This window comes from Muntiacus reevesi, chromosome 21, assembly GCF_963930625.1.
Source record: "Muntiacus reevesi chromosome 21, mMunRee1.1, whole genome shotgun sequence".
NCBI lineage: Eukaryota > Metazoa > Chordata > Mammalia > Artiodactyla > Cervidae > Muntiacus > Muntiacus reevesi.
In genome coordinates, this window is record NC_089269.1 from 49,371,602 (window position 1) to 49,395,826 (window position 24,225).

General features: G+C 48.4%; 1 protein-coding gene across 4 annotated transcripts in view; it reads left to right on the forward strand.

The window, feature by feature from the left end:
- Nucleotides 1-24,225, forward strand: part of EVA1C (eva-1 homolog C) — a 95,147-nt gene that overhangs the window by 34,629 nt on the left and 36,293 nt on the right. For 3 of the 4 annotated variants that reach the window (XM_065913728.1, XM_065913727.1, XM_065913729.1), the window contains exons 2-4: nucleotides 9,078-9,274; nucleotides 12,373-12,496; nucleotides 22,135-22,287. In XM_065913728.1, coding sequence (XP_065769800.1) covers nucleotides 9,078-9,274; nucleotides 12,373-12,496; nucleotides 22,135-22,287 — 474 coding nt within the window. The remainder of the gene's footprint in view (nucleotides 1-9,077; nucleotides 9,275-12,372; nucleotides 12,497-22,134; nucleotides 22,288-24,225) is intronic. The other variant, XM_065913730.1, reaches the window with a different exon arrangement.

Sequence of the window (24,225 nt, forward strand, 5' to 3'; positions counted from 1 at the left end):
CAAAATATAAAACAGAGACAATATCGTAACAAATTGAGTAAAGAATTTAAAAATGGTCTACACACACACAGAAAAAGGAAATCTTAAAAAAAAAAAAAGATTTACTTTATGATAGCAATACCTTAGTGTCAGGCAGTGGTTTTTGGGTGATGGCAGATACTGTCCCCACCAGTTCTGAGAGGGGATGGTCACAGCCACTCACCGTAATCCCAGGCTGGACCCTGGCCTCGGGGCTTTTAATCCTCTGTGCTCCTCCCACTTCCTCCCTGTCCATCCCCCAGCTTCAGGATGAGGACGTTCCAGCTGTATGGGATTCTGAAATGCCTTCTGAAATTATCTAAGTTAGATCCACCTCTTAGCTCTGACCATGTTTTACAGACACAGTGGATGTTCTTTTCAGAACGATGTGCTTATCAGCAACCCTCAGATGCTTCATGCAAATAAAAAGTGGGAAGCGGGGGAACTGGTCAAATATGTGGATGAGATTCCACCTATATGTCCCTTTTCACATCCCAGTACACAGAGGGATCTCTGTGAGTCGGAGAAGTCCTGAAGGGCAAGAAGAGTTTGCCTTGCTTTAACGCGTATGTTCCCAGGTTAATTTTGGGCGTGTACTCGCTCAGTTGTGTCTGACTCTTGTAACTCCATGGAATGCAGCCCACCAGGCTCCTCTGTCCGTGGGATTTCCCAGGCAGGAATACTGGAGTGAGTTGCCATTCCCTTCTCCAGGGGATCTTCCTGACCCAGGGATCGAACCCACGTCTTCTGCGTCTCCTGCATGGGTAGATGGGTTCTTTACCACGTGGGAAGCCTTAATTTGGATAGACCCTTCTGTCCCCCCAGCATAACACCTGCTCCTCCCATAGAACACTTTGCCTTCCGGCTCCCCCCCACCCCCGCCCTCCCCAGCTCCCTGATTCTTTGAAAATCCGTCATTTACATTTTGGTCCTTCAGGGCTCCCTGGATTATTTGTGTATAAATGGGTTTTTTCCTTGGAAATGCAATGGGCATGATGATTCCAAGAATGTCTTCCCTGGGTCTTTCTGAAGATGGAGAAGAGCTTCTGTTCTTCTTAGGGGTTCTTTCCCATGAACCTGTCACCCACCTTTAGAAATAGGAAAACATCAAAGCCTTTATCTAAACTCCTCTAAGATTTGCCCAGCCGAAGCCTCTGGATGTGCCTTTGTGGAAGGTGCGAGCTGTGGCCGGGGCTGTAGGAGTTTCTGCTGCCTACCAGGGAAGAGAGCTGACACCTTCCCACTGCTCCCCCTCCCCCAGTTTAAACAAGGGTCAAGGGAGCATTTCCAGGCCATTCCAGATTCCAAGGAACGATTTCTTAATAGTGTGTGCACTTTTGCCTTCTTTCAGAGTAGTAAATATTTGCCCACAAATAGGCAATCAGACAGTGAAAACGCTGGCTGAGAGTATTAACACATAAAGCGTTTTTGACTGACCCAACGTGATGGGGCATTTGATCCATATAGAAGTTAACAAAAGCTGCATCTTTAAAAAGGATCCCATCTGGGGACTTCCCTGGCAGTCCAGTGGTTAAAACTCTGTGCTTCTAATTCATGGGGCACGGATTTGATCCCTGGTCAGAACACTAAGATCCCACATGCTATGTGGAGGGGCAAAAAAAATAAGAAAAAACACAAGTTAAATAAAATTAGATTGTTATATTAATTTTTTTTAAAGGATCCCAGCCAAGAAACCAAGGTATGGGGGAAGCTAAGTGCCACAGTCTGAATGTGTATGTATTCCCCACACCCCTGCCCCACCCCAAACATATTGAAATCCTAACTCCCAAAAGGATGGTATTAAGTGGTGGGGCCAAGGGTGGAGCTTAAGTCATGAATTGTCATTTAGTCACTAAGTTGTGTCCGACTCTTTAGGACCACATGGACTGCAGCATGCCAGGCCTCCCTGTCCCTCACTGGAGTTTGCCAAAGTTTATGTCCATCGAGTCGGTGACGCTATCCAATCATCTCATCCTCTGCCGCCCTTTTCTCCTTTTGCCTTCAATCTTTCCCAGCCTTTGTGAATGGGATTCACTAATCTCATGAATCTCTTAAGGAAGAGACCCATGGAGTGCCCCTGGCCCTTCCACAGTGAGAAGAGGCCATCTGTGAGCCAGGAAGAGGGCTCTCCCCAGAACGTGGCTGTGTTGGTCCCTGGATCTTAGACCTCCAGCCCCCAGAACTGTGAGAAATGAACTCCACTGTTCATAAGCCACCCTGTCTGTGGCTTTCATTAGTGCATCCTGAACCGCATGGGGGCCAAGTCGCCTCAGTCCTGTCTGACTCTTTGTGACCCCATGGGCCCCACCAGTCTCCTCTGTCCATGGGGATTCTCCAGGCTAGAATGCTGCAGTGGGTTACCATTTCCTCCTCTAAGAGATCTTCCCAACGCAGGGATTGAACCTGCATCTCCTGCATCTCCTACATGGGCAGGTGGGTCCTTTCTAACCCTAGAGTCACTTGGGAGGCCCATCCTGAATGAAGTAAGGTACTCAATAATGTGTTGACTCAACCCAACACATTGGAAAGAGTGGGCGTGCTCAGTGGGGAAGGTGATTGCACGCTGGAGGGGGCTTTAGGTCATCTGCTCTCTGCCCTTTGTTCAAGGTCAGCCTTGGCAGTGGACTCTTGCTCCCCCACAGTTCCTACCTTTTCCTGTGAGATGTCTGATTCAGAGGGCATCTTCCCAGCTCCTGGGGTCCTCTTTCCCAAGAACCTTTTCCTACACTGACTTCTTACACCCTCTGCCATGGCCATTTCCATCACTTGTAACTGTTCCACCTTGGAATCTGATCAAGCAACTTTTCTGATCAAGCTGTCCTCCCCCTCCAGCTTGCTGGTATGACTGCCCCCACTCTGACCTTGGTGGATCTCAGCAGACCTCTGTTCTCCTGGTCCTCTCCTGTGACCATCTCTTTCCCTATATTTCTTGGTTTATTTTTTTAAATGTACTTATTGATTTATTTTTTGGCTGCACTGGATCTTCACTGTTCCAAGCGGGCTTTTTTCTAGTTGTGGTGACTGGGGGCTACTCTCAGCTTCCTATTGTGGTGGCTTCTCTTGTTGCAGAACACAGGCTCTAGGTGCTTGGATTTCAGTAGTTTTAGCACATGGGCTTAGTTGACCCTCAGCATGTGAGATCTTCCCGGACCAGGGATCGAACCCACGTGCCCTGCATTGGCAGATGGATTCTTAACCACTGGACCTCCAGTGAAGTCCCGCCTCACCTATATTTAGCTTGGAGCCCACAGTTCATCATTTCAAGCTCTCTCTTGCTAACACCGCCTTTCAAATTTGTCTGATCCTAACCCACAGTGAGAAATGCAATTTAAATATGACCTCCGACTCCTGTGTCTGTGTATTTATACTCACACACATGTACATACATAGGTTCTCTCCCAACCTCAACCCAGTCGTAATTATTGAAAAGTCTCTCCCTGGTCATCAGTTCTTATGACTAAGCCTCATTTTTCTCCTCACCTTCACCAAGTCATTATAAGGGTCATCTGTACAAACTCTTAGTTTCCTCACCCAGCACAGGCTTGGTCTCTTACAGTTCTGGAGGTCAGAAGTCTAAAATCAAGGTGTTGGCAAAGCTGCGTTCTTTTGGGGGTCTTCAGGGTACCATCTGCGTCCTTGTCTTTCCCAATTTCTAGATACCACCTGCATTTTTGACTCATGGCTGCTTCATTCCAACCTCTAATTCTGTGACCACACCTCTTTCCTTTGACGCTGACCTTCTTGCCTCCGTCTTATAAGGACGCTGGAGTTATATTGGTGTCTCCCAGGTCATCCAAGGTGTCTTGCCATCTCAAGATCTTTAAATTAATCATAACTGCAAAATCCCTTTTGTGATGTAAAGTGACATATTTAGATTCTGTGGACATTTGTGGGGGATTCTTCTGTCTACCAGGTGAGCCATTTGCTTATTTTTTATTTATTCATTTGGCTGCGTGGGGTCTTAGTTGTAGCACTCAGAATCTTTCGCTGCAGCCTGCAGATTCTCTAGTTGCAGCTCGTGGGCTCAGTAGTTGTGGCATCTGGGTTTAGTTGCATTGTGGCATGTAGGATTTTAGTTCTCCAACCAGGGATTGAACCCACGTCCTCTGCATTGCAAGGCAGATTCTTAACCACTGGACCACCAAGGAAGTCCCCATTTTCTTAATTTCTGCCCACTTTGAACCTTTTCTAAACAAGCTCCTGTTACCCACTCATCATCCCAAATGCCCCTCAAAGTGATCCTTGATGACCCTCATGTTGCTGAAAGCAGTGGTAGTTCTAACTGTCCTTCTTTTGATCTCTTACCAGCTTCTGACACAGCCAATCAGAATGGGGCATAGAAAGCACCTCTGGGGCCCATAAGGTGGGTAGGCAGGTGGGTAGGTCCTCACGAGCTTTTCCTAGATTTCCATTTATTAACTTTCGTAAGGGAATCTCTGACGCAAGAACTGTTGGACCATCAGCTCAGGGTTCTCCTTTCAGGTAGATAATATCATGCAGAGTCTCAAATTACAGACTACAGGTTTGCATCATGGTAAGCATAGAGTTGGGTTTCCTAGGTGGCTCAGGGGTAAAGAGTCTGCCTGCCAATGCAGGAGATGGGGGCTCAGTCCTTGGGCCAGGAAGATCCCCTGGAGAAGGAAATGGCAACCCACTCCAGTATTCTTGCCTGGAAAATTCCATGGACAGAGGAACCTGGCAGGCCGCAGTCCATGGGGTCGCAAAGAGTGGGACACGACTTAGCGGCTAAACAACAACAAGCAGAGTTAGAGATAGAGGCATAGGATAGTTTTAAGGGCTTTTCTTAGACTTTCTTTATTAGTATAAAGTATTGGTCATGAAGCTGCAGGTAAAGGTTTTTTAAACAAACATTTATCTACCAACTAAAACTTGCACAGATCCTAAGCGCATAGCCAGGTGAACTTAGAACACAGTGAAATGCATAGCCACCCTTCACGTAAAGAAAGAGCTTTGCCAGTTCACATACGCTCCCCCTTATGTCCCCTCCCTGGCACCTAACCCTCTCTTCCCTAAGGTCGTGCTATCCTGAGGATGCATGGGTGGTTTTTAAACTTTTTCCTTTTTTTGTTTTAAACTGCATACAGATGTTTCATATTATCTTATTTTAAAGTTTTAAAAATTCTTTTGACCACACCAAATGGCATGTGGGGTCTCACCTCCCTGACCAGGGCTCAAACCCGTTCCCCCTGCATTGGAAGGGCAGAGTCTTAACCAGTGGACCACCAGGGAAGTCCAGATTTTTTCCCCTTTTAAATAGACTTTCTTTCTGAGAAGATTTAGGTTCACAGTGAAATTGAGCGGAAAGTTCAGGAATTTCACCCACAGCTTCTCCCACTATCCCACACACCCCACACCAACGGTGCATTTGTCACACCCAGGGAACCTGCTGTGACACCAGATTGCCACCCAGAGTCCGTAGTCCACACTAAGGGTCTCCCTTGATGCTGGGCCTCCTTTGATGGTTTCATCGCCCTACAGTTCCCCTGTGCCCCACCTATTCATCCCTCTCTCCCCCGCACACCTCTGGCAACCACTTATATTTTCACTGTCTCCATAGTTTCACCTTTTCCTGAATGACATATAGTTGGAATCATGCAGTATTTTCAAATTGGCTTCTTTCACCTAATCACATACGTCTTATTTCCGCCATGTCTTATGTGGCTTCATAGCTCATTTCACTTTTTGTTGTTATTCAGTCACTAAGTCATGTCTGATTCTTTGTGACCCCGTAGATTGCCACACGCCAAACTCCTCTGTCCTCCACTATCTCCCAGAGTTTGCTCAAGCTTATGTGCGTTGAATCAGTGATGCCATCCAACCATCTCATTGTCTGCCGCTCTCTTCTCCTCCTGCCCTCAATCTTTTCCATCATCAGGGTCTTTTCCAATGAGTCAGTCTTCACATCAGGTGGCCAAAGTATTGCAGCTTCAGCTTCAGTGTCAGTCCTTCCAATGAATATTGAGGGATGCTTTCCTTTAGGATTGACTGGTTTGATCTCCTTGCAGTTCAAGGACTGAATAATATTCCATTGCTGGACTTAGGCCTAGGTTTCCAAAGAAGGAATTGGACCGAGTCTAGAGCAAGTTTTACTGCTGAACTTGTAGAGTGTCAGAACTGATGTATTGGGAAGGAGGCTCCCCTCTCTCCTCAAAGTGCAAGAGGGCCGGAAAGACCTCCCGTTAATCAATTCTGTGCATCGAGTTTATGTCTCCAGAACATCACTCTCAGGATATGAAGATGGTAGCAGGGAGGCTCTGGCCATTGCTCTGCATCCGGCTGTATTCTGATGCAAACAGTCCCACGGAGATCAAGTTTGTTTCCTGAAGACAAACTATTAACACATGACAAATTGGGTGATGAAAGGTGATAGTCCGAACACAGCAGAAGTTTTCTTTCTCACTCACATGACAGTCTGTGCAGCAAGCAGCAACTCACTTCATCAATCTGGGAATCAGGCCCCTTTGGTCTTATGGCTCAATCTGCCCCAGGGCCTTAACACCACCTTCATTTAACCAGAGTAACACATGGCCTTTCAGACAGGTCATAAACACTAAGCTGAGGTCATGCTCCCAGAACTGATTTAAGATTTCAGCCAGCTGAGCATCCCCATGAAGGATGGGGTACGATTGACAAGAACATTTTATTGGCAAAGTCGAAGAGACCCAAGGATGATAGTACCAGCCTGGGAAGCTTCAGGGTGGGTACTGGCCTGGGGGCAGCCTCAGAACCACCCTGAGTTCCCTGGATCCTAAGACCTCACAAAGAATCTTGCATGAATCATGGCTTCATCAGGGCTCACCTGTGCAGCCTACAGAATGACACTGATCTGGGGCCCCAGGACCACCAAGGGGTCTCTGCCTGGTCCCCCTCAGTGCCCCGAGGGGTTCACCTTATGAGCAACAACATTCCCACAAGCAGGGTCCTGACTCACAATGCATGCGTGCGTGCTAAATCATTTCAGTCGTGTCCAACTCTTTGTGATCCTATGGGCCGCAGCCCACCAGGCTCCTCTGTCCATGGGATTCTCCAGACAAAGATACTGGAGTGGGTTGCCGTGCCCTCCTCCAGGGAATCTTCCCGACCCAGGGGTCAAACCCACGTCTCTTACATCTACTGCATTGGCAAGCGGGTTCCCAGGTTAATGTCACCTGGGAAGCCCTGACTCACAGGCCTGCTGCTTAACGGCAGTTTTGCTGCTCAGAGCTAGACTTTGCTTCTCGGGGTGGCTGATTCCTTGGCTGATCTTATGATGGTGGTTGTGGGTGGGAAGGAAAAAAGGAATTACAGCCGGACACCTAAGGGCTGGGTGCAGAGCGCCGGGGAGGGCGCCCGGTCCTCGCTTTCAATGGGCAGGTGTGCTTTGGCAGGTGAGCCCATCTAGGCAGAGCACCTCAGTCCCTTCTCTGCGACCGTCGGGGAGCCCAGGGACCTGACTGCGCGCCATCTGTCAAGCATGGCGGTTCAGAGAGGATTTTGAAACCCAAGCAGGAGCAGCTTGAGCACGGCCCGTCCCTGTGGGGACTGGGGCGCCTGGAGGCCGCCTTCCTCCACACCCCTCCTCCCCTCGAAGGCCGACGCTGCCAAAGCGTCTCCCACACACCTCCCCAGAAAGTCCCTGGCTTCCCTCCCAGCCGCCTCGCGATTGACCTCATGAGGTGTGAGAAGGAGGAAAGGAATCTGCATCGCAGATGAGTCTTCCTTCCTCCTTTCTGAGAAAACATCCAGGCCGCTAGTGCCTGCCAGGCCGTCCACAGCTCCTCCGAGCCCAAGGCCTTCTCGACTCAGCCAGCCTCGCTGCAGGTGAGGTGACAGGGAGCCGGTATAAGTCTCCTGGGGCTGCTGTAACCAATGACTGAACTCGGATGACTGAAGACAGTAGAAATACATTCTCTCATAGTTCTGGAGGCCAGAAGTCTAGATCAGGTGTCAGCAGGGTCATGCTGTCTTCAGAGTTTCTCAGGAAGAATCTTTTCTGGGATCTTCCCTGGTGGTCTGGGAGTTAAGACTCTTCCATTGCAGGTGACACAGGTTTGATCCCTGGTCAGGGAACTAAGATCCCACAGACTGTGCAGCACAGCCCCCCCCAAAATATATATATACACACACATATATACATATATATTATATATAAAATATATAATATATATTTTTTTTTAACTAAAAAAAAAAAAAGAATCTTTCCACTGTCTTCCAGCTTCCATTGATTCCTGGCCACCTGGAGCTTCTTGGCTTGCAAAGACATCACTGTAGTCTTTACATGACTGCTGCCCTGTTTCTCTTCTCTTCTCATCAGGACACCAGTCATATAGGATTCAGGGACCTTCTCACTCCTGATCTCAGCTTAACTAATTACATCTGCCGTGACCCTATGTCCAAACAAGGTCACATTCTGAGGTCCCTGGTGAAGGTCAGTTTGGGGGGAGACACTACTGGACCCATAACCGAGTCACACCATCCCCTCTCCCCTCCCTTCAGAGAAGTCCCTTACCCTAGGCAGGATGCCTGCCTTGCTTTCTTCTCCAGGACGGAGGCTGGCCCAGGACTGGTTTCCTAAAATAAAACGGGCATCCCCCCCCACTCCAGGAAGGCCTGGCCCAGCTAGTGGGAGATCAGAGAAACCAAGTCTCCCTTAGGACAGGCATTTACATGCCCCAGGGACACCCACTCGCATTTCTTCCTACGTTATAGAGATGCTTCAGGACTTCTTGCCTCCTGGCCAGCCCTTCAGTGCTTCCTGGAGGGAACACGCTCTCGGAGCCTTGACACGGGCCAGCCCACACCAAGGGCTCCAGCCCAGACAGAAAAGCCGTCTCCCTTTCGGGCGGGCCCCCAGCTCTGTCTGATATCGTGTCCCGGGGAGCAGGGGAGGAAGCCCCGCCCATAGCACAGCTAGCCCCGCCCACAACGGAGGAAGCTCCGCCCACACCTTCCTCACTGCCCAGCCCCCGCCCCAGGGGAGCCGAGGTCCTCCCGCTCTGAAATCCATGAAGGAGTGGTGAACTCCTATACCCCTTGTAACCCAGCTGAATATTTTCCAGGTTACCTAACCAAACTCCTGCAAAACCACACCGCCTATGCCTGTGACGGGGACCATTTGAATCTGCAGTGTCCTCGGCATTCCACGATAAGTGTCCAGTCGGCATTTTATGGGCAAGATTACCAAAAGTGTAGTCCGCAGCAGCCCGCCTCCCAGAGGGAAGACAGCCTAACCTGTGTGGTACCCACCACACTGCAGGTATTGCCTTTCCTAAGATGTTCTAAGATGACAAAATGGTTTTCTCTTTCTCTGCCTCTGCCTGTCTGTCCCTCTCTCTGTGTATATACTTGTGATTCCACAGTTCACTCCAAGCAAACCTGATCCCTGAAAATCTCCGTGTAGACAGATCACGAATTTGGCAAATGAGCTATTCTTTGCTTCTGAGTCTATATAGAATGCCTACTTATTGGAGCCCTCCCTTAATACACTTGCAGAATGAATTTATTCAAAGGCACGCTGCTCCCTGCAATAAAGCTAAGTCATACCATTATGCTGGGTCTCAACCTCGAGGCTTAACATCTCTTGTCAGCCCCTCTACCCCCCCACCCCACCTCTAGGAGATGAGGGAAGGCCATGCCTGCTTCAGTAGAAACCGCAAGGCAGACATCAGAGGTCACGGTCAGATTCTTAGAGAATGCACTCAAGGAAGAGAAATATCAATAATTATCTTTGTTATTTTTTATGAGTTGCTTCTCCAGTTGTAGATAATCATGTTATTCTGGTTTGGATCTATGTTGAGTAGTCTCTGCTGGTTTACTCTTGATAGTACCAGGAATTGGGGGTGGAGGCGGGGAGCTGACTCATTCTTTTTTTGATTGGCATTGGAGAAATACTTGGTCTACGAGGAGGTCAAAACAAATGTATTCTGTAACAGCATACAGAAAACCTGAAAGAACTCTTTTGGCCAACCCCAGTATCCATGATGACTTTCGACTATTCTTGCTTTCAGTTATCCAAACAACCTCCATCCTGCTTTCCTGGCCCCTCAACATCTATAACTAGTTAGCCAAGGTTATGGAGTCACTTGGGTTTGGATTTTTTTTTAATGACTCTGAAGTTCCATATGAATCCGTTGACATCAAGGCGGTTAGAGTAGCTGGTGAATTAGATGTCAGCTTGATTTTTGTCCGTTGTGAGAAATGAGGGTAACGGTAAATTTCCAAAGAGGACTGAGGAGAAATGGAATCAGCTTCAACATGGCGCAGCTCTCCCTAAGGCTGGAAGAGGAGAAGCAAGCCTAATGTGATAACGTAAGGGTTTTTCTGTTGCCTGGACTATTTATTGCCTCATGCCAAGCGCTGTAGTATCTGGGTGGTCACGTGATTGGTGAAGACACCCACCGAGAAACCACATAAATGTGTTTGAATGAATCCCCTGGTTTCCACGCCTTGAGGAGAGACAACATGCTTCTTCTGGAGATGAGCAGTTCCTTTCCTTGCATGCCCCACCCTCCCTCAGCCCTCCCCCGTACCCTGAGAACGTCCCATTCCTCAGCCCGAGCCCACCGGCCTGGTGTCAGGCTCTCCCCTGGGCTTGCGAAGAACGGCGGCCCGTGCCACCAGGGCGGAAGTGCCTGCTTGGGGAGGCGTGAGCTCCTGGCACACACGGGCGCCAACCTCATCCTCCGATCAGGGCGCCTGCCTCTGCCAGGCAACCCCGAGGGAAGAGGATGTTCCCGTAACCAGGCGGACGACTCAGCATTTGTAAACACAGTCTGGATGTTGTTCGGAGAGCTTGTTTGCCAGAAGCGTCCCTGCGCACTGCTCTTTTTCCTCCAGAGGTTAAGAGATTCTTTCCTCTGTCTTTTAACCTGTGTTTGAGAGCTGATGCAAGGGGCTTCCTCAGAGGGCGGTTGCCCGACGTAGGAGGGAACGGGTTGACATCTGCCCATCCCACCTCATCCCATGACTAAACGGCTACAGCATCCCTCAGCTCTGACACACTTCGGAAAGAGCGCTGCCTTGGGTCCCGTGGTTGTAACACAAGGAGCCATGCAAGGGCTGATGATTCCCTCAGCCAAGGAATATGCACCATCCTTTGGGGGTCCTTGGGGGTTTCCCTGGGCATTCTCCCTGATTTTATGCACAACTATGAGGCCCCTAAGGTGACAGAGAATAGCCGGAAGGGCCAGCATCCTTTGCGGAGATATTCCATGGGCTACCGTGAGAACATGGAGACTCTAGACAGGCTTGTGAATCGGCACTAAATTCAGTCCAACAGGAATGAGTAGATTCTTGGGAGCATTTTTCCTGTTCTTGGTGTGGAGGACCTCTGTGTTCATGATGGGCAGGGGGGAGTCCTGACCCATGTGGGAACTGAGAGGGCGGCAGTGGGATGGGGGCCCACCTGCGACCCAGTGGTGGGTGGTCCCCGAGCTTGCCCAGAGCAGACTCACTCACAAAGGTGTGATCAGCCTGGGAAAGTCAGGAGAGGTTTGAAGGAAAGCGTTTAAAGCCAGCTCAACAGCAAGCCTGAGTGTTCGCTGGGTGGGATACCGCCCAGAAGTGGGTGGGTCCTATGTCCTTGAGGTTGGTGAGGATGAGGATCAACTTTTTAATTTTCATGTGTTGACCTGCATTTGGGTCAGGGTTTCCAAAAACTGCAAGTTAAAGTGTTAGTCGCTCAGTCGTGTCTGTCTCTTTGTGATCCCATGGACTGTGGCCCTCCAGACTCCTCTGTCCTTGGGATTCTCCAGGCAAGAATACTGGAGTGGGTAGCCATTTCCTTCCCCAGGGGATCTTCCCAACCCAGGGCTCGAACCCGGGTCTCCTTGCAGGTGGATTCTTGTACCATCTGAGGCACCAAGGAAGCCCAGAAGTCTTCCAAATGCTGACTGTTCCTGTGACCCATGTTGGGTGTTTCTGAGGATGCGTAGCTGTGATTGTTTCACACAGCAGTGGTGGGGAGGGGTGGACATCTGCGTTTCTTCCAGTCCACAGTCTCTGGCACCTTGATATGGCTTATGTCCCCAGGAGCCCCCACAATGTCACTCTTTTGCTAGAACTTCAGTAGTGGTGCCAGGCAAGGCTAATTGGAGACTGGTTTTCTGTGGGAGGCCTGGCACTGTTGGAGCAGATATTCTTTTGTGAGGAATGATGGGAGACAGAGAGCCAATCTGATCAATCCCGTGTGGGTGTGTCCGTCTTCGACTCAGCTGATACCAGCGTGAAGGTTTTAAGTGTGAGCCCCTGGCTAGGCAGGCAGGCGCCCCTCCCTCCAGAGCAGCCCAGGTGTGGGGTCCCGCAGACGCTGCGTGTGGTTCTCAAGCCTGTTGCTTTTCTACCCCCTCCTTTTAGAAGGTGCTGGACGAGTGTCAGAACCAGCGGGCCTGCCACCTCCTGGTCAATAGCCGTGTTTTTGGACCTGACCTTTGTCCAGGAAGCAGTAAATACCTCCTGGTCTCCTTTAAGTGCCAACCTAGTAAGTAACTGCTGAGGGGGACAGAGTGTGTGGGGGGTGTGGGCTCTTGGTTTCATTCATAGCCTGATGAAAATGCTCCGCCAGTGGACCAGTTGGCATTTGTCCCACTTTGAAACTCTTATTAATAGAAATGCCAAAAAAAAAAAAAAAGGAATGCCAGGGTCCCAGCCTCATGTATGGGCAAACTTATCTGTGTACATTCTTGCAAACCCCTGAGTTTTTTGCTTTTTAATTCTTTCATTTATTTAGCTGTGCTGGGGTCTTCATTACTGCATGTGGGCTTTTTCTTGCTGCATGCAGGCTTTCTCTAGTTGAGGGGAACAGTGGGCTACTCTTCAATTCAGGGTACCGGCTTCTCGTTGCAGTGGCTTCTCTTGTTGCAGAGTGCGGGCTCTAGGGCACTCTGGCTTCAGTAGTTGTGGCTCGGGGGCTCAGTAGTTACAGCTCGTAGGCTCTAGAACACAGGCTCAGTAGTCATGGCATCTGGTCTTAGTTACTGTGCGACATGTGGGATCCTCCCAGACCAGGGATCAAACCTGTGTCCCCTGCATTGGCAGCCAGATTCTTAGCCACTGGACCACCAGGGAAGCCCACCTCTGAGTGTTTTTAAAAATCCTTCTGAGTATGTAAAATTCGGTGGTACTGATGCTAAAGGTACCGGGTGACAAGAGACTGCAATTGCTTTTCCCAAGTATGGGGAGCTGGTTCTCCGTTTCAGAGGAGGGCTTGTTGTGAGGTTCCCCCCCCACCCCCTCAGCTGCAAGGCGGCTTGTTCTTCTGGGGTGGCCGATGGCACAACTGCCGCCTGAGCTCACGATGACAGATCTTTACGAGCTGGCTTCTTCCCACTTTCGCCTTCAGCGGGTAATTCTGAAGCAGCATCTTTCCTAAGAAAAAGAAGAGGACTTGGTGGGAGCAACCTTTCCTATTCCTTTTTTTTTTTTCCGGCCATTCTGTGCAGCATGTGAGATCTCAGTTCCCGACCAGGGATCGAACCTGCACCCCCTGCTGTGGGAGCTTGGAGTGTTAATCACTGGACCGCCAGGGAAGTCTCCAACCTCTTCCATGCTGATTCTTGCAGTTTTCTCCACTGACTTCCCCCCCTTTCTAACGCACACCAGTTTTATGGTTAACCCATTGCAGTCCCCAAATAATTGCTGTTCCATGAGGAGGTCCCACCTCCAGGTGTGGAGGGCCTGAGAGAAGCGTAGGTAATTACAGGTTCCTGGTAATACTTGAAAAACTTTTTGGAAAGACAGCAGTGTGCTAGCAACATTTAGCCAACGGTCGGGGATGAAATTTTGTAAAATTCTGCACTGCCACCACAATGCAGTAATTCATCCAGACACACACTCAGACTCACACTCACATGTGCACCCACCCACTGTCACTCACAGTGCACACACCTGGACTCTCACACATGCGTACCATCACACCCATAGTATACACATACGCATTGTCACTCATGTAGCCACACACTCACTCGCAAGTACACACAATCACAAACTCCCACAAATAGGCCCAAACTTTGCAGAACAGTCTACCCCCGCCCCCCATGAATTCTCACCAACTCCTCCCCCATTCAGGAGACTCAGGAAATTCACTTCTAGATGCCCACGCTCTTAGAGGCACCTGATCTCAGAAGTGACCACACCAGAGACTTCCCTGATGGCCTGATGGTTAAGAGTCCGTGTTCCCAATGCAGGGGGCCTGGGTTCAATCCCTGGTCCGGGAACTAGATCCCACATGCGGCAACTAAAGATCCCTCGTGCCCTAACAAAGTCCCAGCACAGCCAAAAAAACAAAGAAAGAGCCATCCCCACCCGAAAAAAGACGACACCCTTGGCCACACCTTGTCTGCCTAAGCTTCGCCTTCTTTTCCCCTTCTGCCAATTTGTTGTGATAGTCTCTGGCATTTTCTATCTGTTGGAAAATTGCTTATGATAAAAAGCTGGGCAGGACCAGCATCTAAAAGAAGTGAAAAGGCCCTTGTGAAATCAGCAGGACCCCAGAAAAGCTAGTGCTGGTCACAGCGTGTTTCTACAGTGGGCAGTGAGGTCTGTCTGCTCATTTCACTTCGTCAGACCCTTACTAACTAACCGCTGTGCACAGGTGTGGGCCAGGTCTTGCTTATGAAGAGAACTCACATCTGGCAGAGGATTCCTGGATGGGTGTTCTGCCTTGGGTGATGTCCATTGTCCCTTCATCCAGAAAACATTTATTGAGATCTTTACGTACTTGCTTGTGTCTTAGATTCTGGGCCAAATATCTCCTTTCCCCCAGAAAGACCCTCTCTTAAAAACATAACTAAAGAAGACCCCTGTGCCCTTGATACTGTGCAAGAAGCTCAAAGGAGGAATTGATTGACCTCAGTTCAGGGAAGACTTTCGCAGCAAGTGATGAGGAACTCCTAGGGTCAGGTCAGGGCACAGGAAGCTCACTCCTTTAGAGAAGCCTGTGGCCGGAGGTGCAGGGGCCTGGAGGGGGCAAAAAGGAGCACCAGGCAGAGAGCTGGAGCAGGATTCAGGGCGCTGAGGGCCAGGGAAGGAGGTGGAGTCTTCCCGCAGGGTGGCATTTAAGCAGGGAGGGCCCTCGGATGGGCTTGTAAAGCCCCCTCTGGCTGTCTCAGGTATAACAGACTAGAGGGCCGAGCCCTGTGTCTTAGTCCGTCTGAGTTGCTATCACAAAATGACATCAGTGAGGTGGCTTACAATCAACAGAAATTTTTTCCTCTCAATTCTGGGAGCTGGGAAGGCCAGGATCAAGGTGCAGACTTGGTATCTTCTGACAGCCTGCTTCTCATAGACAGCTGTCCTTTTTACTCCAACCACACTTGGCAGAAAGGCAAGGAATCTCTCTGGGGTCCCTTATGTAAAGGCACTAACCCCATTCATGAGGGGTGCACCCGTGAAGCTTAGGTGCTTCATGATCTAAGCACCTTCCAAAGGCCCCACCTTCTGATGTCTAGTCCCACCTCCCAATCACATGGGCATTAGGATTTCAGCAAGTGAATTTTAGGGGGACAAAGATTCAGACCAGAGCATCTTATGTGACCTGGACGGACATTGGTGACCTGGGGCACTGAAGTTTTCTGGTAGTTCCTGTGGACTGTTATGAAATAGTGGTGGAAGTGAGTTTGTTCCCACAGCCTCCTCCCTCTTTTTCTGCAACATTCTCACCTCCAGAGGTTCTTCCCCATGGCCCCAGTTCCAGTCCCTGCATAACACTCTGATTGTCCAAAGGCCCCGCTGCTGAACCCAGGGCGCATGGAGCCATCTTTCCCACGGGAGCCAGTTTACCCCTCTCTGCCCAGCCTTACCCGTCTGCAGTGACACCTGCCTTGATGGAAGTATTTACACCAGGGAGCTTGGCTGAGGCTACAAATCAGGGCACATTCATGTATTTGTTTTTTTGGAGAGTATTTTACAGGAGTCCTCACTAGAATCTTCTTTCCTTGATTGTGTGCCATGCTTTACCTCATCCTTAAATCTCATCCCTTTGGAGAATTTTTGGTTTCAGCAAGTCTTTGAATTTAGGGTTCATGTTCTTGTCTGCTGTGGAGCTGCCGTGTGATCTTGGGCAGTGGAGGGAAATGTTCTGAGCCTCCGTAACTCAATTATAAAATAAAGATAACACACAATACACTTCCTATGCAGGGCTGCTGCAAAGAATAAAAATATAGTTCTGTGTGTAAAATGCTTAGGACCTGTCAGGGAGTTGAGTTCAGGCACTGGTAGCTATTATCCCCAAGTGGCAGATTAAAGTAAGTCTTTTAAATTTTTTTAACTTATTTGTTTATTTTATTTTTGACTGCACTGGGCCTTCATTGCTGTGTGGGGGCTTTCTCTAGTTGCAGTGAGAGGGACCACTCTCTAGGTGAGTGGGCTTCGCACTGCAGCGACTGCTCTTGTGGCAGAGCATGGGATCCAGAGCATCCAGGCTTCAGTGGTTGCAGCTCTCAGGCTGTAAAGCATGGGCACCATAGTTTTGGTGCACGGATTTAGTTGCCCCATGGTGTGGAATCTTCCTGGACCAGGGATCAAACTCATGTCTCCTGCATTGGCAGGCAGATTCTTAACCACTGGACCAGCAGGGAAGTCCTAAGTAATTCTTGCTAAAGATATGAATGACTGCAAGCAGTGACATACCAGTGGTTGAGGTGGGGCTGTGTGTGCTCTGCCCCAGGTAATAGTGGAGTGCATTGTCTGTTGAGGATTGAAAAACACAATGTGTGTGTGTGTAGTCATTCACTTCAGTTGTGTCTGACTCTGTGACACTATAGACTCTAGCCTGCCAGGCTCCTCTGCCCATGGGATTCTCCAGGCAAGAATACTGGAGTGGGTTGCCATTTCCTTCTTCAGGAGAAGCCCCTAAAAACACAATAAAAGAGGCTAAATAGTTGTCTTCACGTTAACGTCGTCATGTTCATTGGCAGCTGTAAATAATGTCAATAATGACATATTCCCATCAGGGCAAAGCACCGATGCTGAAAGCTTGGCTTCTGTGCACTGGTGCTGAATCGAATCTCAGAGGCAAGAGTTTTGAGTGAAGTAGAAAAAGGATGGCTTTACTGCTTTGCCAGGGAAATGGGGACACAGCTGCCTCAAAAAACTGCAAGTCCCAGCCCGTGGGGGTCTGGTGAGGCATTTCATAGCAGTGGTTCAGGGGGGCTTGCTGATAAGGTGAGGGTGAGTGCAGAGCCTGGACTCCTTTAATCGGGCCTCAGGTGGTGGTCTCTGAATGAAGAATCCTAACACCTTCCAAAAGCTCCGAAGGATTGATGCTTTTGAACTGTGGTGTTGGAGAAGAGTCTTGAGAGTCCCTTGAACTGCAAGGAGATCCAACCAGTCCATCCTAAAGGACATCAACCCTGAATATTCATTGGAAGGACTGATGTTGAAGCTGAAACTCCAATCCTTTGGCCACCTGATGCGAAGAAGTGACTCATTGGAAAAGACCCTGATGCTGGGAAAGATTGAAGGCGGGAGGAGAAGGGGTCGACAGAGGATGAGATGGTTGGATGGCATCACCGACTCCACGGACATGAGTTTGAGTAAGCTCTGAGAGTTGGTGATGAACAGGGAGGCCTGGCGTGCTGCAATCCATGTGGTCGCAAAGAGTCGGACATGACTGAGCAACTGAACTGAGCTGAACACCTTCCATTCATTGCAGACTTTAGTTCTGTAAAGAGCTCAAAGATATTGCTGTGTGTATCCCCAGAGAAGGAACCAGGACCTACCCCAAGGCTGCACTATTGTTTCTTGGCTACTCTTCTCTAGTTTCCGCATGTCCTCTCCTCTCTGATTAGCAACTGTTCTGATCTGCCCTTTGCAGTTCAGGGAATACCATGGAGGCTGGAGTCTATTCCCTCCGAACAAGAAGCAGGGGCCAGAAAGACTTTCATGCCAGGAGTCCCACAGGGTCCTGCTCGGATTCATCACTCCCACTGCCTGTCTCTGAAAGGCCCTCTGATGTGCAGATCAGCTGATGTGCAGATCCGTGTGAAAGAGGATTGAATCGCACACGTCGGCCTCTAATGAGGAGGGAGAATTTGCCATCTTTAAACCCGGGTGGTTGTAACTCCACCCAAGCTCCTGGGTAAAGCATCCAAACCCACACGGATGTTGGCAATACATTTCTGCAAAGGCTTCCCACACCTTTTCTTTTCTGATACCATCGAGCACTCTTACTCACCTCTGACACAAGTTCTAGTTCTCCAAGAAAAGCGGCAATTATGTTACTAGTACCATTGTTTTTAGAACCCAGAAATGTCACTCTTGGATGACAGTGAATTAATACATTCCCAAGGAACCAAGAGACTCAGCAGCCTACAGTGGTAACGCCAAGCTTGTAACATGACACGCACAGGTCCCTCCATTCCAGGAAGTGATTTGCCCGTAATCTGGGGACAGAAACCACTGGAGGCCTTACATGGGGGTGTTGCGTTACTCTGGGCGAGGTTTTGGCTTATACCGAGGCTGGTACCTTTAATCTATGGATCTTAAAAACCAGGAAGATGGGGACTACTAAATACTGCACTCCATGGGACCACAGGAGTTGGACATGACTTAGCAACTAAACCACCACCACCACCAAATGCATTTCATGACATGCCTTAAAAAAGCTTTTCTAATTTTAAAAAGTTCTGATAAAGAAGAAAGAAACCATTCCTGTTCAAAAATTTCCGGAATACTGAGATAAGGCTTGGGTTTTCGTCCTGCCTTCTCCCTCCTCCTTTTTTGGTGAGCTCTGCCAGTGGAGGGCATTCTTAGCATTTTTGGTATTCTTCTAGTTGGACTCATTTGGTGTGTCTACCCGAGCCCTCTGTTCTGCATCAAAGGCTGTCTCTCACACTGGACCTTTGAAGTCAGGCAGTATTTTGGTGTTGGTGGGATTTAGTGTTTGCTCATCAAAATCTCTGAAGAACTCCTAGCAGTGCGGATATGACTCACCAAAATCAAACCTTCCAATGTCAAGGTCAGACTCCATGTTCTTTTTATTAAGAAAAAGAAAACAAAACTTTTCTTGGCTCTAAGTTTGAACTGCCTTATTAAGATTTTAGTGTTGGGTAAAGGGCTTCTGAAACATTTGCTTAGTCATCACTTGACTTTTTCCTCCTCTGATGGGTCCTTGCAGGTATGTGCAAATCCTAGACAGGATAAGGATTCTGGGAACATCTGTAACTTGCTTTCTGCTCTACATCTCTCATTCATGAATCTTCCCATCAACATTTTCTGAGGAACTATTGCCCGAGTTTTCTAGCAACAGAGCTGATGGTAATCTTGAGATACTAAAATTTTTCCTTCAAGCACTTCAAAAGCTTGGCCTCACTGCTCCTTCTGTGTTTTTAGGCATGGGGATTTACAAGTTACCGAAAGGTGGAATTTCTATTAGGAAATTATTTTCTTTCATGTTTTAAGATTGGGACTTAAGCATCGGTAATTCCAGGATATGAAGGTCCCGCTGGCCACCTTTGCCCTGATGTTTACTGCTCACGCCTTCTCCTTCAGGGAATTTCAGAATGGTTTGATCACAACCCAGAGTAAGAAAAGCATTTTGCCTCTTGGCCCAACATAACCACACACAACTAAAAGGAATCCTTTATTAAATAGTGTTTATCTTTACTTTATATGATGCACTTTGAAGTTTTCTGAACTATTCCTTTTTTTTTTTTTTTTGATTTCTATTCATGACTCATTAAATTGATTTCATGATGGCCCTCAGATGACAATTGGAAAATTTTGATTTGAGGGATCAGCCTGCACCTCCAATCCAGGGAAGAAAAGTGGAATAAAAACATGAGTGGGAGAGACAAATAAAATGGTGGGTGTGGGGGTGATGGGAGGTGTGGACTAGTTTTCCTTGTTGTTCCTCCCCATCCTGGAATTTAGCTCTTGTTTGCTAATGACACCAGCGCTTGTCTGGAGTTAAGGTGTGCCCCTGGTTGCCATTTCAAAGTAGAAAAAAACTAGGATTGGAGTGACAGAGTGGGGCTAGCATTTTTTCATGGTTTTTCTTACAAAAACATTTGGAGGGGGCAGGAGAGAACCACACATGCAAAGAAATAACCTTGGTCCCCTTTAGGTTTTCCTTTGCTTTTATTTTGCAGAGTCCAAAATCAGTGGGAGGCTAGGAAAAGATATTTATCACATGTAAGAGACAAAAGTTCAAAAGTTAGCATTCAGCATCTATGAATCCTTCCTACAAACAATTTTCTAAAAATCCAAAACATAACATGCAAAGGATAAGAAGAGGTGGTTCACAGAAGGGCTGTTTTGATGATTAAATTCACTGAGACATACCAAGATCCTAGAACAAGCCCCGAGTTCAGAGAAACGGCTCAGTAAATATTAGCGATTGTTATTTTAAAAATATCTTTGTTGGGACTTCCCTAGTGGTCCAGTGGCTAAGACTCCACACTCTTAATGCAGGCGGCCTGGGGTTCAATTCCTGGTCAGGGAACTAGATCCCACATGTCACAGCTAAGAGTTTGCATGTTGCAACTAAAGATCCCACATGCCAACGAAGACAGAAGATCCCACAACTAAGACCCAGCGCAGCCAAATAAATAAAAATAAGGCAGAAATGTCTTTGCTGAGGTATAACTTACACAGCATAGCACTCACTTGTTTTAAGTGTCCAGCTCAACTATTTTTAGTAACTGTACTGAGTTGTGCAACCACATCAGACCAGCTACAGAACATTTCCATCGTCTCAAAATACTTCCGTGTCCACTTGTCATTGTCACTTCCTGTCCCCAGCCCTCAGCCTCAGAAAACCACCAACCTTCATTCTGTCTCTAGAGGTTTGCCTTTACTGGATATCTCACAGAAATGGAATCACATATTAGGTAGTCTTTTGTGTCTGTGGTGTTATTATTTTTAATACTACTATTATAATAATAGTATTATTATTTAATAATATTTTAAATACTATTATTACTTTAAAAATACTACTACTTTAAAAAAGCCATTCATTAGTAAACATTTAAATTAATTGAATTTTTTTTTTGGTACAGTCCATGAAAAAAAAAATAAACTCTATTTTCTCCAGGGTGCATTTATAATGTCACCTCTGTATAATGTTGCAAAGAGAATTTCACTGTGGTACTCAGATTAAACAAATAAACTTTTTGTAAATTCTTTGAGGACTAACCATGAGCTGGAATCTCCCTCTCCTGGGACCTACACCAGCCTGAGGGCCCGTTGTTCCGGAACTGCCAAACTTGGAACCAGCTCTTCACACCTCCAAAGAGGGATTCTTTTCTTTCATCTTCTTTTCCGTTAGGGCTTATCACACGCTGTCGGATGTAGTTCCCTATGCTGTGTAATAGGACCTTGTGTTTCCAGGAGGAATTGTTCACAGACACGGTGCCTTGTTTTTTGTTCCTTTCCTGGAAAAGGAAATAATTTGCTTTGCATAGTTTCTCTGTCTCTTGGTAGATACACCAATGGGACGTGAGAATGTTGTGAAGTTGGGTGGTAAGGTTTTGCTGGACTCCCTCTGAGATTATTCTTGGTCTTTACCTGTGTGGGGGCTTCCCAGATGACACTAATGGTAAAGAACCCTCTGGCCAATACAGGAGACTCAAGAGATGCGGGTTCAATTCCCGGGCCAGGAAGATCCCTGGAGGAGGAAACGGCAACCCCCTCCAGCGTTCTTGCCTGGCAAATCCCATGGACAGAGGAGCCTGGTGGGCTATAGTCCAAGGGTCACAAAGAGTCGAACACGACTGGGGGACTAAGCATGCAGCTGTGGGGGTCCCGAGATGACCTTTGAGAAAAGGCTCCCTGGAATCAAGGAACCTGTGTGTTCAGGTGGGGAGGGAGAGTGAAGTCCCTCTGTGGCCAGGCTTGTCCTAGGGCTGGCCCAGCGCACCCTGCCCTCTCCACCCTGACGTCCCTCCTCCTCCGTCTGGTCCTCGGTGTTGTCCCTGGGCCTCTACCCTGGTCCACTCATTGCTCCCCCAGCAGAAGGATCGCAGGATCAGAGAGCCCCTGGCAGGCAGGGCCATGCCATCTGTCCCCTTCTGGGGGGTGCAGCCCCGCAGGGGATGGGAGCTGCCCTGGATGCGGGCGATGCTCATGGAGTCCTTCTGGGGAAGCTGATGGTGCCGCTGATTTTGGTTTCTGCTTCAGATGAATTAAAAAACAAAACCGTGTGTGAAGACCACGAGCTGAAACTGCACTGCCATGAGTCCAAGTTCCTCAACATCTACTCTGCGACCTACGGCAGGAGGACCCAGGAGAGGGACATCTGCACCTCGGAAGCCGGGTGGCTCCCCCCCTTTGGTAGGTGTCTTATGTGGGTGCTATCAGGGTGCTGTCCGAGGAGCCTGGGGCTTCAGTCTCCACTGGCTGGTACCCTGGCTAGAGGGAAAATCAAGGGTGAGGGGAACCCCTCACCAGGGTCTGCCTCCTTCTGCCCCCAACCCGTTGCATAATCCATCTGTCGTTGTCATTATTGAGTGCCTGCTGTATGCAAGGCCCATCCCAGGCTTGGGAGAGTCGTTAGTGACCAACAGTCTACCTAGAGCTGACCTTCCCACGGTGGACGAGGACGCGATGTGAAAGCAGATAATGCACAAGCTCATACCTCACATTTCAGGTACTGATAAGCATTAAGGGCACAAGCTGGTGCGGAAAGGAGAGGGCAGGCTGGCGGGTGGGGGTGCTGCAGGGAGGCACAGGGTAAATGGGTGATGGCGTGCTGAGCAGAGATGCGAGGAGGAGAGCCTGCAGACCTTGGGGAAGGTGTCCAAGTGGAGAGAAGAGCCAGGGGAAGGCTCTGAGCCTGCAGGCTGAAGAAGAGCTCAACGAGTCACTCTGAGAAATCTGCAGTGTGAAGCTAAGACATGTCTGAAAGGCCCATCCTTCAAGTGAAGGTGAAGGGGTTAGTCGCTCAATTGTGTCCAACTCTTTGCAATCCCATGGACTCTTTGCAATCCCACCAGTATCCTCTGTCCATGAGATTCTCCAGGCAAGAATATTGGAGTGGGTTGCCATGCCCTCCTCCAGTGGATCTTCCCAACCCAGGGATGGAACCCAGGTCTCCCGTCTTGCAGGAAGATTCTATACCATCTGAGCCACCAGGGAAACTTTCCACCCTTCAAAGTCACCTTCTGTTATTTTTAGGGCTCTCCAGAGAAACAGAATCAGTAGGTGATAGTTAGACAGATAGATAGACTGCTTTTAAAGAATTGACTCACGCAGTTGTGTGGCCTGGCAAGTTTGAATCTGTAGGGCAGGTTAGTGGTCTGAAAGTGCAGGTAAGAGTTGATGTTCGGTCTTGAGTCTGAATTCCACAGGACGGCAGACTGGAAATACTGGTAGAGTTTTGTATTTCAGCCTAGAGAAAAGCTTTTTCAGATGACCTGTCTTTGCGCTTGAAGCCTTCCATGGATCAGTTGAGGTCCACTCAAGTTATGAAGGGTGACCTGCTTTACTCCAAGTTTGCTGATTTAATGTTAGTCGTATCTTTTTAAAATTTAAATGCAGGTGATTTACAATGTTTCAGGTGTACAGCAAAGTGATTCAGTTTTACAGACACGTGTGCTCACTCGGTCGTGTCTGACTCTGCGACCCCACGGGCCACAGCCCACAGGGCTCCCCTGTCCATGGGATTCTCCAGGCAAGAATACCAGAGTAGGTTGCCATTTCCTCCTCCAGGGGATCTCCCCACCCAAGGATCAAATCTGCGTCTCTTGCATCTCCTGCATTGGCAGGTGGATTCTTCACCTTTTGCCACCTTTTACAGATTCTTTCCCATTGTAGGTTATTACAAGATATTGAATATAATTCCCTGTGCCATACAGTAGGTCCTTGTTGTTTATCTATTTTAGATGCAATGTATCTGTTAACTCCAAATTCCTAATCTATCCCGCCTCTTTACTCCTGTGATAATCAGAAGTTTATTCTCTATGTCTAATGTTAGTCATATCTTTAAAATGCCTTCAAAACAACATCTAGACTGGTGTCTGACCAAACCCCTGGGTGCTGTAGTCTGGCCAAAATGACACACAAAGTTAATGATCCCAGTCCCCAATCTGCGGTGGTGAAACACCTCGGCTAGACCTGCCGTGTTACCAGGGAGAACAGATTCGATTGTGAAACAGCAAAAAAGGTGCACTTCACTCACCAAATTTCAAATGAGCTCCTTATTGTGTTAAATTGTTGCAGCGGATCCCTGGATCACATGTGGAATGAAACATTAATTTTAAAAAGAAGTTC